The sequence below is a fragment of the Numenius arquata genome, chromosome 1, assembly GCF_964106895.1.
Source record: "Numenius arquata chromosome 1, bNumArq3.hap1.1, whole genome shotgun sequence".
Taxonomy (NCBI): Eukaryota; Metazoa; Chordata; class Aves; order Charadriiformes; family Scolopacidae; genus Numenius; species Numenius arquata.
The window spans coordinates 84,602,211-84,617,672 of NC_133576.1; the positions used below are offsets into that span (position 1 = coordinate 84,602,211).

The 15,462-nt window shown below is 37.1% G+C and overlaps 1 protein-coding gene across 2 annotated transcripts in view; it reads left to right on the top strand.

Moving 5' to 3' along the window:
* ABCC4 (ATP binding cassette subfamily C member 4 (PEL blood group)) overlaps positions 1-15,462 on the top strand; it is a 151,467-nt gene that overhangs the window by 58,207 nt on the left and 77,798 nt on the right. For both annotated transcript variants that reach the window (XM_074168923.1, XM_074168932.1), the window contains exons 18-19: positions 333-433; positions 3,432-3,578. In XM_074168923.1, coding sequence (XP_074025024.1) covers positions 333-433; positions 3,432-3,578 — 248 coding nt within the window. The remainder of the gene's footprint in view (positions 1-332; positions 434-3,431; positions 3,579-15,462) is intronic.

Here is a 15,462-nt window from a genome sequence, read left to right on the forward strand (position 1 = left end):
CCTGTTCAGTCGAGTGCTGTTTGTTTAATAGAAATTAGTGTTGTATAGGTGGTGGTGGTGGGGAAACCTCTTCTAGGAAACTTCAGAATATACTTGATCTTTTTCTGATCTCCACTCATTTTGTGTGTGGGAAAAACAATTGAACTGTATGCTGAAGCGTAGCCTGTGATTGCTTCTACTCATGGTGTGATGCATGACAACATCAGTACACAGGAGCTTTTGAACTGAAGATTTCAAGATTTCAGAGTTGAATCTAGAAACAGTTAAACATACTCATGAATATTTGCAGAATGTGATTTGATGATTGTTATCTTCTGTATGCATTTCCACAGGGCAAATCATCAAGAAAAGTTGAATGTCACAACAAATGGAAATAATGGAGCAAATGAGACTGAACATCTAGACCTTAACTTTTATTTGGGAATTTATGCAGGTAATTACACATGCATGTGTGTGTGTCTGAAGAACCATTTATTATCTGATCTGCCATAATAAATGGTTTAGAGAGGTGCGAAGCAACGGCAATGTGGGGAAATGTGATTTCTAGCAGTAACTGAGTAATGTCTTAACAGATTAGAAGGCTGAGTCTTGCTTCCTGACTAAATTAATTGGAATAAATAAAATGAAAAAAAATCTAACAGAAGAAGTAGATTGAATGCAGACTCTTAATTTGCTTTGCTTGGATTTTGGAAAGTAAACTAGGAATTGAGTATTCAAAAAGTCAGTCACCGTAAGGTTGTGGTTATTGTCTATACTAATAGGTCATTGAGCTAAATCTTCAGTCATTATATGGATGGGCAAGAGGGATTAGAAATGGATCCTCATTCTGTGCTGTTCTAAAACTTGGCATGGCTACATTCCTTCTGAAGTGCCACAGCAAAAGAACCAGTTTTTAGAAAGCGTCCTAGATGGGTATGCAAAGCAGGTTGTTAAAAAACATTTCAATACATTTCAACAGGTAGCCATGTGTTTCTGAATATCCAGAAAAGGGCATTGATCCTTGTATTCAGGCATCCAAACGTCTTGAAATACTGCTCTGAAGTCTAGTGAAAATTGGTGTAGAAAAATCACATGCAGAAATATGCTCTCGGACTCTTCTGTTTAGCACTTCTAGTGATGTACAGTTTTGTATGGCATGGTAATTTCTTGATGGGGATGTAAATGATAGGTCTGAGGAAACAGGTGCAATACCAGAGGAGTATGCATTGAATGTATTCAGAAACATCTCTTTGGAGAGAGAACAGATGGAGGATTTTTTATTTAGGTTTTTTTTGGGAATCCATGGGATCTAAGTGCTTGACAGAAAACATTGTGCTTGGCCTGGGAAGCAACAATTTGGGAGCTGGATAATCTTGGCTCATATTTTCTCTGTGTAATGTCTTATTTCATGAGCCATTCCAGTGGACTGCACAGTATGATTAAGCATGGCAAGCTTGGCTTTCTCTAACCATATAACCCAAACCATGTTACGGAAAATTTTATCTTTTAAGGCAAACTTTGTTCTAGATAGCAGAACAGCAAAAGTTACCTTTATATTGAAATGTTCAGATGGCTTAGTGAGATATTTGCAATAGTGGAACAGACAGCAGAGAGTTACCTACACAAAATTGTAAGGGAAGTTGAAAAAGTTAAAAATAGACAGTACATTTCATGTGAAGTACATAATGATCTAACTTACCTTTTTCTATAACCTCTGAAACTGTATAAAAGAATTCAACTTTTTTATTTCTGATTCTCAGTGGTTGGAAAAAGAAAAAAATCACCATGGTAGTTTCTTCCTAATCTTTATTGTTTCTATGAGACAAAGATTTAGAAGAGTAAAATTTCTGTTAATGGGAAATCCTGTTGGCCAGAACTTTTCTGTAAAGTGAGCGTGCAAATAGTCCTTGTCTCTCTCATACTGAAGTGGTAAACTTGTAAACGGGAAAAGCAAAAACCTTTGGCATGAGAGAGATCAGCTGAAGGACTTGAAAGTGAGTCTCGTTCCTCCCTTTTCTCCCCAGCCATTATCTCTTTTCAGGTGATTTTTTTGGTGAGGGTCATGTCAGCAGCTTCCAGTGCCTTCCAAGCCTGAGTGAAGCTGTACAGAAATGTGGGGTTCCCAGGGTGTTCTCCGTCTCCTCCCATCGCTCCCACAGATTGCTGTTAGGCATAGGCACTGCCACAGCCTCCTGCTTAGTACCTCTTCTGCTCCCTTTTTGCATGATCCAGCTTTCCTGTTTGGGTACATGCAGTTACTCTTGGAAAAGTTGTTTTCTTTTACCTGGCCCGGGATACAGCAGTCAGTACAAGGCGAATAAGCTCTCATCCCACCCATGTGCTTTTTTTCCTAAAAACAGCACCGCGCAGAACATGGCCAATAAACTGCGAACAGACAAATGAAATGGTGATACCTTTTCTTGCATCCTGGGAGGATACAGCAGTAAGCAGGATGGAATAACTGATTGACTTAACCACATCATAAAATCTAAAACCTCACTCTTTCCCACTGTTACTATAGCTGTACCTGAATTGCATCCAGTTTTAACCTGTCTTTAGAAGAGGCAATGTTTTATGTTGATAATTAGGGTCTAACTTAAGGGTGTCCTCAAGGCCTGAGCATCTGGGCTTGTGGTGGCTGTGCTTAGTTTCTGGAGCAGATCACCTGGAGCCTGGAAGCACTGCCAAATGCCAGGTTAACACCTTCACTATTCACCTTAATTGACTGGAAATTCGGGCAGGTACATTGGAGGTTACACGCAGCAAACAGAGCAGCAGCAACCTCATCATTCTTGGTTTCCATCTTTTGCCTCATAGCACCCTTGTCTTGTAAGTTGAGATGTGCCCAGAAGAAAGACAAACAGCCTACAGACCATTTCCCTAGAAGGGCTCTGTTTCACGTGGCATAAGGGATGCATCTTATACTGTGTTAAAGAAATACACATAAATTATTCGATGTGGTTTACAAGGGCAAGAATGGCATGAGTGGTTTGGGCTGATTGAGAATAACTCGAGGTTGTCTCTAAATAGCCATGTGGATATTGCTTGGTTAATACCTGCTGGCAAATGTTGAATCTTCACAGTGACCTCTGCAAGCCACAATTATACACAGCACTGTGAAATGAATTTCTTAGCAGAGCTGTTATGCAGAAGATTTTAATACAGATTTATTTTCTGGGTTAACAGACATTTCCTGCATTTGTATGAAGTACCAATTCTTTCAAACTGAAAAAGAGAAATTGTTTAAATTGGTGATATGATAAGGTAGTGACAAATGTAAGATGTCAATGTTTTGCACTCAGTCTGAGTCCCTAGTTTGGATTAAGTTTGGATTCTTGCTATATACAGAAGTCAACAAAATTTAGTTTTAGTTCGTTTTTATTTCTAACTTCTTTTCCTTGTGAAAGATTCATATCTGTATACATGCTCTGTCCATGTTATTTTAATTTCAGGTTTAACAGTGGCTACAATACTGTTTGGCATAATAAGAAGTCTTCTGGTGTTTCAAGTTCTCGTTAATTCTGGTCAGACTTTGCACAACAAAATGTTCCAATCCATTTTGAAAGCTCCCGTCTTGTTTTTTGACAGAAATCCTATAGGTAAGTTTAATAGTAAAAAATCCTTAATATTTAATGTACCTCATTAATGAGGTTAACTGTGCTGTTTTTGGGCAACTATGAATTTATAGTATATTTGCACACTCATGGGGTTTTTTTTCTGCTTTTAATTAAAATTTTTAAATGTGATCTTTCAAAATTTAGAAGGCAGAATCTTGACTGCTTGTTGATGGTTGGTCTTAGTCTTTTGAGACACAGTCTACAGAAAAATGGATTGTACATTGTTGTACGTTGATTGCTAGTTTCATTGCTGATGTTCTGGTTCAGTTACACAGGGGTCTCTTCCATATGCCGAATGTATATGCGTATGTTTTGTGAGGATGTCTTTCTTGTGCTTTTCTTTGAAAGCTTGAGCCCAAAAATTATTTGTCCTTTTAAGCATGTGTGGTAGTTCACAGTTGTTGAGAAATTGTGTAGCTTACTATCTTTCCAGAATGGACAAAAGCATAAAGCGTGCAATTTAAAACTATCATCCCAATACTTATGTTCTTCAAAAGAGATAAGAGAGAAGCTGGAGCAGAGTGAAGAGAGTGAGGAAGTAGGGTGGTGCTGATTTAATAGCCAGTCTTACATGAGAAACAGAAATCTGACGGCCTTCACTCCCTTGAAGAAAAGGAACATAAGCTTGTTCTCGTAGTTCCAGAAGCTGTTTAATGATTGTAAGGGTATATAGGGATGGCGTTACTGTTTCAGAGTGGTTATTAAAATTAGTAATATTTTCAGGGGAAAAAAAATTATGTGGAGAAAAGTTTCATGTCCATAATATGGTAAATGACACATGTACAATTTCCCCTTTAAACAAATAATATACAGCTGCACAAGTTTAAGGCTAGTCTACTTGTACTGTGAGTCTGTGGCGGTGCAAATTCAAGGCCACTGCAAAGAATTAGAAGTGAAGTCATAAGCTCAGGAGATGGGTTACTGGAGAGCTAGTGAGAGCATATACAAGAAATAATAGTACTAATAGGGCTTGTTGTTGGATAGAAGAGGATTTTCTTTTTTTCTTTTTTTTTTTTTTTTGGTGTGTGTGTGGCGTCTGCAGTAACTGTCTTTTTGAGGGAGTACATAATCATCTTTTCAGAATGCCTATAAACATGGCTAATATAACAGACCTATAGACTAAACATCAGGGACGATATAGAGTAATAAATAACAGTTGGCTTTGTAACATACTGTGAAGCTCAAATTAGCAATGCTTTGTAAAAGAGACATTTGTAAAACCTGCCTATCGCTGGTATTCACACACTGTCATGACTTACAGATGTGTGTTTCTATTTATCAGCGGATATTTTATAACAGAAGATTAACTTCAGCGTGCATATATTTCTTTCCCTTCATCTTTCATTTGGTCATGGTAGCATGCAAAGGTACTGCTGTTCTGATCTATACATCTTTTGAAAAAGGAAAAAAGAAAAGGGAAAAGATGACGTGTGAGATGATGCTGTTCAGAACTGCAGCATATAGCATTGTGAAACTCTGATTTTAACATCTGTGTTTCATTGTCTCATTTACGTAGGTTTTTTTTTTTTTTGTATTTATCTTTTAGTACTTCAGATGCTATTTTTCTTGCATTGGAGTGAGGTTTGTTTAAGTACAAGTCGTTTTCTTTCTTTCTTCTTTTTCTTTTTTTAAGACTATGAAAGACATATTAAAAAGAAATTGAAATTATTAAAGGCTCCTTTTTCTACGGCTGTGATTGTAGTAGCCAAGCCAAGCTATTAGTTATCGTATCCCATATTAGCCAAGCTGATATTGCAGTGACAGGTCTGTCATTTAAGCATCCAGCGTGTTCTCAGTATTTGTGTGAGGTCTCTAAGACCTTAGCAGAAGCAATTGCTGAACTGACTTTTTCTGATTTATTCCTCCAAAAATAATCAACAATTAAAAAATGCCACGGTCAGATCCACATTCCAAAGTTGAGGAAGGAAACGTAAATAAATAGGCATCCCAGGCTCTCGATAGTTCTTATTGGGGAAACAGACTAATGAGCAGCATCAGGGAGTCGACGTTAGGAAATGGAAATACGTGGTGAATCATGACATGTCTGTCAGCTCCCAACAGTGTAGTTCAAATCAGTCGTGGTGAATAAATGAAACAACTTATTTCTAAAAAAAATTATACTTTGTGAATCAGTTTAGGCATGAGCCCAAGATCTCTCTTTACAGATTGCATTAGCAATATATAGGGAGGGGGAAGATTGTAAAGGGAATAGTAATGAGCATCTTACCCAGATGATACCAGAATTTTAATGTATTTTTGGAACCTGGATTATATAGCAGAGAGAGAAGAGGAATATGAGGACCCCTTTCATGTCTCCCTTCCCATCCAAAAATATTTGTATGTACACAGTTTTCACTTTTCTGTAATTTGGCATAGAGCTAAAAATAGTTAGATGTTACCGCTTTAAGTATGTTTTGCATTGGAAGAACCTTATTTAATAAACGACTGCCTCTCCCTTTCTTTAGCACTTAACCTAACCCCACTGAGTTGATAATCCGAAGTGACTAAAGCTTATTGTGTTAGCCGCCATTCAGAAAGAATCATCAGATATTTATGACTAAAATTCAAATTTATCACTAGATATCTATACAGCATCACTTAAACAGCTATAGTGAAAGCTTGATGGGAAGTTACAGATTACATGGTTGTATTTTAGGATTTATCACATCTGACTTGTCTGTATTTGTTGACAGAATTTGTTTTTGGTTTTTTTTTTTTTTTGAGTGTAGAATTTGACTCTTTCTCTTGAAACTTCCTTTGCTCTTCTATCCAAATCCCAGTAAGGGAATTGCATGTGTGTCAAAGTATCTTTAAAGAGGAAAACGTGGAGGTTTTCTACTTCATAATGAATGTTTTATATTTTTCTCTTCGTATGTCACTTGCAGGAATAAAGGGATTGATTTCTGTGCATGTCTAGCACAAGAGGGCAGCATGATCTGTTTTTTTCCCAGTCTAGCATTACAACAGCTTGTTAAAGGATAACAGAATTTATCTGTTATGTTTTTAGTGATGATATTTGAGGAGTGACTTTTCAGCCTCACCATTGAGCAATAGTAATGTGGTTCTGTTCAGCTGTCCTCATTATCCGCAAGTATAATATTTTCTCTTAATCTTTTACACGGTAAGCTTTTCAGCTTCCACTAATGCTGATTTCAGGAACTTTTGTTGGCTTTGTAATTAGCGGCCAAAAGTCAGATAACCCCATAGTGTCTCATGCTTTGGTCCTGTCAAGGAGACCTTCAGCCATTATTCCTTTTAATTTCTTTTCCAAGACGTTTTGTAACACTTCAAAACTAATTTGATAGAAAGCTAGGTAAAAGGCACCATGACTTCAGCGGCAGTGACTTGAACTGGGAGTTCCCTCTTTTGAAATTAGTTTCTTACTGATAGTTTAGAAGATCCTAGTTTTGACAAGCTTCAGGATTTGATTCAAGATTACTTGCTTAGCTTGTAAATGAATTGTTCTTTTCTGGGATTTGGGGACAGAGATTTCTTCAGAGAAGGGATGCTAATGTGTAACTGCATCGCTTTCCGTAATGGTAGTTTTAGGGGAGATTGTGTCTAATTTTGAATTGCAGTGAGTTTGGGAAACTGAAACCTGCTGCTGCTCTGCTGATGGGTGCTGTAAGAATGAATGAATGATATGCATGAATTTGTTCAGATAAAATAGGAATCTCTTCTCCCTCCAGAGATCTGTCTAAAACTCAGATGGAACCAGAACCACTACAGAAATGCATATGAAAATGTAGCTCTTTTTTCTTTTTTTTTCCTCTTCTTTTATTTTATTTGTTTTATCTCTCCAAATTCCTGGTTCTGATAGTTCTTAGAAGGAGGAGAAATATTTTGGCAGACATTACAGCATTTCTGGCCTTCCTAGAAATAGAAAGCACTGAATTGTGTGATGGTTGTCCTCTACCTGTTAAATTAGCAAATTATGTTTTTTCCCAGCAAATGCTTTGCGGAAGCATTAAATAAACATTGATCCCTTTGAATGCTTATCCAAACTTTGAAGTTTGACCAGTTTATAAAGAGGAATATTCTCCTGTCTTGGCAGCCAGGAATGACACGCCAAACTGATAGCTAATAGCAGCATATAAAAGGAAACTCTGACTATTAAAAGATAAAAATGTAAAAGAAAGCTGTTGTTATAATGAAGAGCTTGTTTTTCTTTAAGGCATAAGGATTTTAATTATGGTGTTCATAAATCAAGTGTTGAAACACCTATAATTTGACAGAGAAAGTTTCTTTATAGGATTAAAAGTGTGTTCATCAATGCACAAGTGCCTATCTGCATTTTATCTGACAGAAGTGTCAAATAGGCAATGTTGTTAAAGTATTTAAACCATATAATATTTGCAACAAATATGATATTTCAGCAGTCTGAAAATTACAATTCTAATAATGAGGTTGTTAAATTATACTCTATCAGTTGGATAGTGAAACTGCTCTAGTTAGTGTACATTAATGTATGCTTGTTCACACAAGTGATTCTGCTGAACAAGTAGCATGTTTAAACAAGAAATACTGGTCTTAAACCCTGTGATTTACAGTAGGTGGTGTTTTGGCATATCATGCAGTTAACAAGGCAAAGCTTCATGTTAAAATATTTCGTTTGTAGTCTCATTCATCACTGATATAAATATTCAGTAGCGATGCCAGAAAATGTATTGTATTCCTATTTGACTCAATTGCTTTCTTTTTTTTCGGAAACAAGATCTGTGCTATCTTTCTGATGCAGTTTTCAGATACTTCCTTGTGGTCAAGATGAATTCTGCAGGATTGTGTGTACCAGCTCTTTTGACAGCTTTCGTGTTCTCTTAAGCTAATATAAAAAAATACATTGTCCTTAAAGCAGCAGAGGCTTTGTTTTTTTACTCTCTCTGACAAGCTTTAAAGCACGTTCACGTGTGCACAGGTTTGCTAGTTTATGTTGAAATGAAGTCCCTATAGGACAGCCTTTTGTTGTAAAATAAAAACACAGATTCTCTCTTCTGTGTTGGTAATCACTTGCATTTGTTGTTCTTAAGATGGCAACACAATAGGTTCCATCAATCATCAAGATCCTTAACAACCGCAGAACGTTGTAAATATTATGTTTGGGTGTTTGAGTGGAACAGCTCGTCACCGAAGAAGGTGTGGTAATTAAAACCTGTTAGGTTGCTACATGTGTTTAAAAAAAAAAAAAAAAAACCAACTTTAATGTTTTTTCATATAACAATGGCGATATGTACTTTAAACCTTATCAGGGCGTGATTATTAAATGATATTTGGTGGGAGTTGCTCATTTACTGTTAGTGTTATCGTGGCTTTTGTTAAGGGTTTAAATAGTCTTACACTTCCATGTGTTTTATCACCAGTATGACTCTGTCAGGAACCTTATAAAGTTGATTGCTATAGGAGTAGTCTTTAAAGTTAGTATATAGTACTCTGGTATTATGTTTCCATTTATTATCTATTAGCGTAACTCAATTCAACTCCATCCTATTTTTCTCTGCAATAGTAATTGTATGAAACTTGGCTGTAAACTGATGAGACAAGCCCATTACATTTTCAGTTCACCAAGTCAGTGCTCACCCTATTTATGCTTAATACGGGAGATAAAATTTAAAAGGTTTACGGAAAAGCTGTTTGTAGGAGGGGACGGGATGTTTATTTGATAGGGAAATAGTGTGAAGCTTGTACTGACAACCACTTCCAAGTGCAGTCTCCTGCTTCCCTGGCACAAGATTTCACGTCCCTTCACAGAGATTTTCTATCTTCTTCACATTAAGATCCCCTGGTGGGGAAAACGGCCTGCTGCGAAACTCATTTCTGACCATATGCTGACCTGCCCAGATACTGCAAAGTCGAGGTTTTTTTTTTTTTTTTTTTTTTTTCATTTGCTAAAGCAGCTACAGAGAGAGCTGCTCTCGCCCCACCTCAGCCAAGCAAAAAGGAGGAACGGAGGAGCCGACCAAGACAGAGAAACTTAATTAAAAATACTGGCTTTAGGAGACTGCACAGAAGCTGTTTCAGAGACAGATCTTTCCTGCAAGTGTTATGGGAAAGTAAAAATGGAGTTATGTTTTAGTCTCACATAGGTGGCAGGCTATTTTGATGAGATTTGTGGCAAGGAGGAAGGAAATGTTTGTTGGAGATACTTGAAAACAGAGGGAGAGTGCAATAATATCGATGGGAAACCTGCAAGGGGCTTAAAAAGAGGGCCTAGCTGAGGTGATGCAGCTGCAAATAAGCTTTTGGAGATAATCTGAAGGATGGAGGGGTTTTTTGGTTTTGGTAATAACTATTTTAAATATATACTTTTTTGGGGGCTATTTTTAATCTGCTTAAAAATTGCTGGATGCTGCTGTGACTGTTGTGGGTAGCGGGGATTGGAGGCGCCACACGGATAGGACCTCCTCTCTCTCTGCTCATGGATGCCTGTTCCAGGTGGGAAATGAGCATTTTTGAGAAATGAGGAAAAACTTACCAAAATCCCACTTTCATTCCATCTGGGAACAAGGCAGAATCATTTAAAAAAATATACTATTTTGGGGAAGAGCAGCACAGGGATAATGAATAGCCAGGTGGTGAGAGCACGTATATGGAACGTGGGGAAGGCAGCCCAGAGCTTCTCCCTCTCTGATTTAATATGGGTCTCGAACACATGGCTCCCCCATCCTGGGTGAAAGCCCTGCACATCAGGCTCTTGGCTCTTCTGGGCTCTTTTCTGTGCCATAACCTTTCATTGCTGTCTCTTATAGGCTCATAGACACAGTTAGACTGCTGTGGTATTTGCAGAAAAATAGAGCCCATTGTGATGTGTGGTGGATTTTTTATTTTGTTGTTGTTTTGGTTCTTTTGTGGGTTTTTTAATTTATTTTTTTTTACCTGAGTGTCTGTAAATTTAAATAAAAAAGAATACTATCACAGTGCAAACTCATTTCATTAGCACTGTTCTGCTTTATACTGCACAGAAATCTTTCTCCCAGATGATCCTAGGTAATCTGCACTACAGCATCTGGGTGAATTAATTAGTCTTTGTTTTTTTTCACTTTTTCAGATTGCCAGCATCTTGCAGATTATGCAACAAGTGAAGATTAGTTTGTGCTTGTGGTGATCTTGGAGAGTGTTTGGAAACAAAAGGCACTTCTCGATCCAAAATTAAAATTTTAGTGTAGAAAAGAATGGATGTTGTATGTGAATCTGCTTGCTCTGGCAATCCAGAATAAGAACCGAAGGATAGAAATCAACAGTTAGGCAAGTGGAGGGATTAAATTGAGCTCACCTTTAGTGTGTTGTTCAGTTTAAAAAATACAAACCTGATGGAGTTAATTTCTAAGCTATTTGTGAATAGTACAAGGCAGCGTTGCTTGCTTCCACCCTGTCTTCCCCAGGTCGTCTTTTTTTGTTCTGTCAGAATCAGTAGGTACTTTGTCAGAGGCTTTTTGTTCCGTATTCAGGTGAGTACATATGCAGGACCTCCCTCAGGTTTTGATTTGTGATGTTGTTTTATGTAAGATAATGTTATATGTGGAGGAGGCAGCATTATGACAAGCTGTATATGTTGACAGCTACCAGTCTTAAGAGAGCTTTACAAAGTTGTTTAAAATAGCATCAAGCATATGAAGAACAATTTTTTGTTTGTTTTATTAGATACTGGACAATAGTCCTGTAATTGGAATAGTAGTGTGTACTGGACATTAATTACTGCTTGCGGCACTATCAACCTTGTGGTAGGTAGCTTGAAACTGGAAAATGCAGGTTCATGGAGGTTTGTTTTAATGTTCATTTAAATTTGGGGTCTTGTTGAACATTTTCCTAGGTGATTCTCATTTGCATATTTTGTTGCCATAGCCTTTGATTTCAGCTTGAGCAGCATATTTTGTTGTGGTGGGCCCTAACGAGAGGTTGTGGAGTGAGAACATTTCTGAAATGTCTGGAGAAGCTGAGGCTGCTTTAACTGTCAGTCACCTAATGCTGGGTAGGAAATTGTATTCTCAGAGCCAGTGTGCAAAGCAAGCCAACTGGTATATGGGAGAAGGGTGTCAAAATCTTCATTCTCAACTGTTTGGTTCAGAATAAAAGCGTGTTTTATCCTAAGGAGGTGGCTTTGTTTTCGTGTTGGACTTTTCACTGCTATAGAAGACTCACGAATGACTACTGACCTGCTTGTCTTCTAGTTTTAGCATCCCCTCATCCTTCCTCATTTGCCAGTTAAAAAAAAAAACAGATGTCACTAATAGTCCTTGAACTTGAGCTTTTGTCATATGCTACTTGTGCAACTTTTATAACATAAACTCAGAGGAAATTTAAAGTTAAACTCCTCATAAGTTCATTGGTTTTCTCTTCACCGGCATGGTCCTTGTCAGTTTTCACCCACGGTGTACCTGAATTTATCCTCGGCTTTCTGTGTCTGGGAGTGCTGTTCTTCCATCTCTCCCAACCCCTTTACACTGTACTCTGTATCTGTCCTGCCCTCTCTCAAGCATAAACCTCCACTAGCCTGTGTTAGCGTTGGGGCACAGAGCGCAAAATAATCTGAAGGTGAATGGAAAACTGCGAAGGTGAAGATTTGGAGCATGGACATTATTGCTGGCAATTATAAGGTATAATGGATGGAGGACAGATGGCCTAACTCTTCTCTTCCTCAGTTTTCTTTTTATCAGATGTGATGAGATTTCTCTCTGTGTGTGGTAAACCAGTTTTTTCTCAATGAAGTTATTGTTTGTTTAATATGTAAATGATGCAATGCAGAATATTGCTAATTCGTGCGTAGGCAAGAAAATCCCCTCAGCTTTGTGGTAAGCTTCCCTTCATTGGGAATACATGTTCCTTTGTCCCTGCATGTATTAATTTCTCAGCATAATTTCATGTTCATTGGTTTGAATGTTCACAACCCAAAATAGATTCAGTTCAGTCTAAATTTTCAGACAAAGTTCCTGCCTCTGTTTTTAAGATGTCATAAGTAATTTCTCATACAGGAATACTGCTCCTGCCTTATCCTTTCAAGGGCATGGCCAGCAGATAGTAAGTGATTAGATGCCAGGGGCATTTGCTCAGTGTTGTGGGTTTTTTTACTGTCCCTCCTTTTTAATATGAACATTTAAAGCTGTAAATAAACCTTTACACTATCTCATTCATCTCTTCTTCCAGTGCACTTACTTACAGTGCTTATAATATGTCATGTTGGCCTTTAGAGGGAAGGTAGTGAGTGTCCGTCTTCTCTTAGAGAGATTTGGTTTAGAATGTTAAATGTTTTATATGCAGCGATCTTTTCATTACATGGGGTAATGAACAGTTTCTGAAGTACTGTTGCTGTCTATCACTTGTGTTTGCTTTCTCTTCCTTCTCACTGAAATAGGGGACTATATCCCTAATGCTGGGCAACTTAATTAAGAAGCTATTTTTGTTATGACCTGTGCATTGCCTAATGAGATAGGAGCCTAACTTTCTTTCATTTTACAGAAGGAGAAACTAAAAGCAAACTGAAGTGCTGGGGTTCCTATGCATGTTCAGACCGGATTTGCTGTATGGCACTTACTTGGTTAAGTTATTGTTAAATATAATGTACAAATGGCATCTTTATTATGGTAGGATCATCCTTTCAGTAATAGAGGTTAAGGGTTCAGTGCATAAAATATACAATTTTCTGGCATAAAATAATAAAACTTCTTCAAATCCATGATTATTTCTATTTTCTAGCCATTTAGGATTCCAGTTTGAAGAGTATGTATAATGAGAAATGACCAGGCAAAGACGGGTATTCACAAAGGTTAACATTAGCCTAGGTTTACCAGGTACATGACACCGAGGCAGGACATTACTGAGCACCAATGTTAGGCTTTGGCTCTAAATCTTGCTGGAGAAGAGCTGTCTTTCCTACCCACTACTGTGTAGGGGTTCAGGGTACCTACCTAGCTGTCCATGTGCTTAAGGATGGGTATCTTAAAATCTTCAGTATTCTGATTTTACCACTAAATTGAAGAGAAAGGAATGAGCCATAATTTTAGTATGTGTATATATACACACAGAGCACACATATAAAAAAATATAAAATACATATATATTTATGTATATATGCACACACATATAAATATATATATTAAAAATACACATATATATATATATATAAAAACCATATGCTTTGCCTGATATTAGTATAATGCTTCTTTCCTTTCTCCCTTCCTTCATTCCCCAGTCTCCTCTTAGAAGAATGATTCTCTCTCCCTCCAGTCTCAACGATTGGCCAAAAGTAAACAATTACTGTTAGCCTTCCAGAATATTTCTGGTGTTTCCTGAGTAAAAAAATGGTAAAATGCTTTAAGGAAGAGTTGGTAGCAGTTACCTTTAGTCAGGTAGTGTTGCCTTACTATTGGAGGAAAAAATATTTTGATGTTCCTTTAGGACAAAAGATATCTGTTGAAACCTCTGCAAATTGAAAGCACCAGAATTGTGAAATATAGATGGTTTTAGCTTTAGAAGTGTCATCTTTTTTTCTATTGAACTAACATTATAGAGGGAACATTTTTCTCCAATATTTTCAACAGAAAACTAGTTACACTAGACTTGTTCTAATAGTAAGAAATCTTATCTAAGGCACACTTTCAAAATAAAAATAAATTTGAGAGAAAAAAGTGCCTTGAGGATTTTATAAAGCTGACAAGTTTTAATATTCCAAATACGTAGTGACAATGATCTTTTTTCATAATTAAGCTACGAGTATGGTTTAATATTGAATTCAGTGGTTCACTAAATGCTGCTTATATTTAAACCTCCAAAAATCCCCAACAGAAAAAATGGAAAAAAACAGTCCCAACATTTATTTTTTTTTTTAAATTGAGATAAGAAAAAATAAACTCTGCTGCACCTCAATTTAATAACCAGTGTTGCTCAGCTACTATGAAAGGCTTAAGGAACAGTGTTTAGAAGTGATTGTTCAGAAATAAGTGTTTCTCAAAGATTATGAGGGTTTATACAGATGATTTTGTTCACCTGCTGAGTGTTCGAGAGTAGAAATGTCCAATCTGACACTTTCCAGAAGTGTTTGCTTAAAAAATAAAAACATTCCTGTAGAAAAATAGTATTTCATTAGTTGTTTTCCCATCTTAGCCATGCAATAAAGCAATATTATTATGTTCTTTTAACAGAGACCCGAACATTTTGTGAAATGCAAAATCACAAGTTTCTGAAATTATCTCAGAAGTTTTCATCTTAGAAGTAGTGCTGTGAGCACCACTTAATTTGGTAATGCCTTTGTGCTCTGCTTCTGTTGTTTATACTTCATGAGATGGGAGATGTTCAAATGCTTATTGACTGCTTTTTATTAATTGTAAAGTAGGCATGGAGGTGTTTTGAATAGAAATCTTACGTATTTTTCAATTAATTGGGCAGAAGGAGAGCAAGTTAGTATTATGGTTCTTGGAAGAACAGAAGAATATATTCATTCTTTGACTCCATGAGGAGGAGATGCAAGAATATTGTCCCAGTTAGTGACCTCCAGCACTAGAGTAGAATAGAAATTTCTTTGGGTTGTATCTGAATTACTACAAAGTAAATGTGATGGCTTTTAGCATGGAATAAAAAGGTTTGAAAGGCCTTTCACACCCCTTAGATTTTGTGTACTGCAGTGATTCGCACTTGTCTTTCATCTCATCTTTAAAGGGATGGTGGTTCTTCATAATCGAGCTCCACCAGCAGGATAGACACAGTCTGCTGTTGGTGTAAGAGCAGGTGTGATGGATATAACGCTTGCTCCTTAGACTAGATTTGCCTTTTGCTTTATGCCTTTCCACTGCGATACCAAAGCAATTCAGAGAGGAAACAGAGCAAGGAATGCAGTTATTTTAATTAATGAATTCTAGACTATCCTCAAAGGCTCTGATAC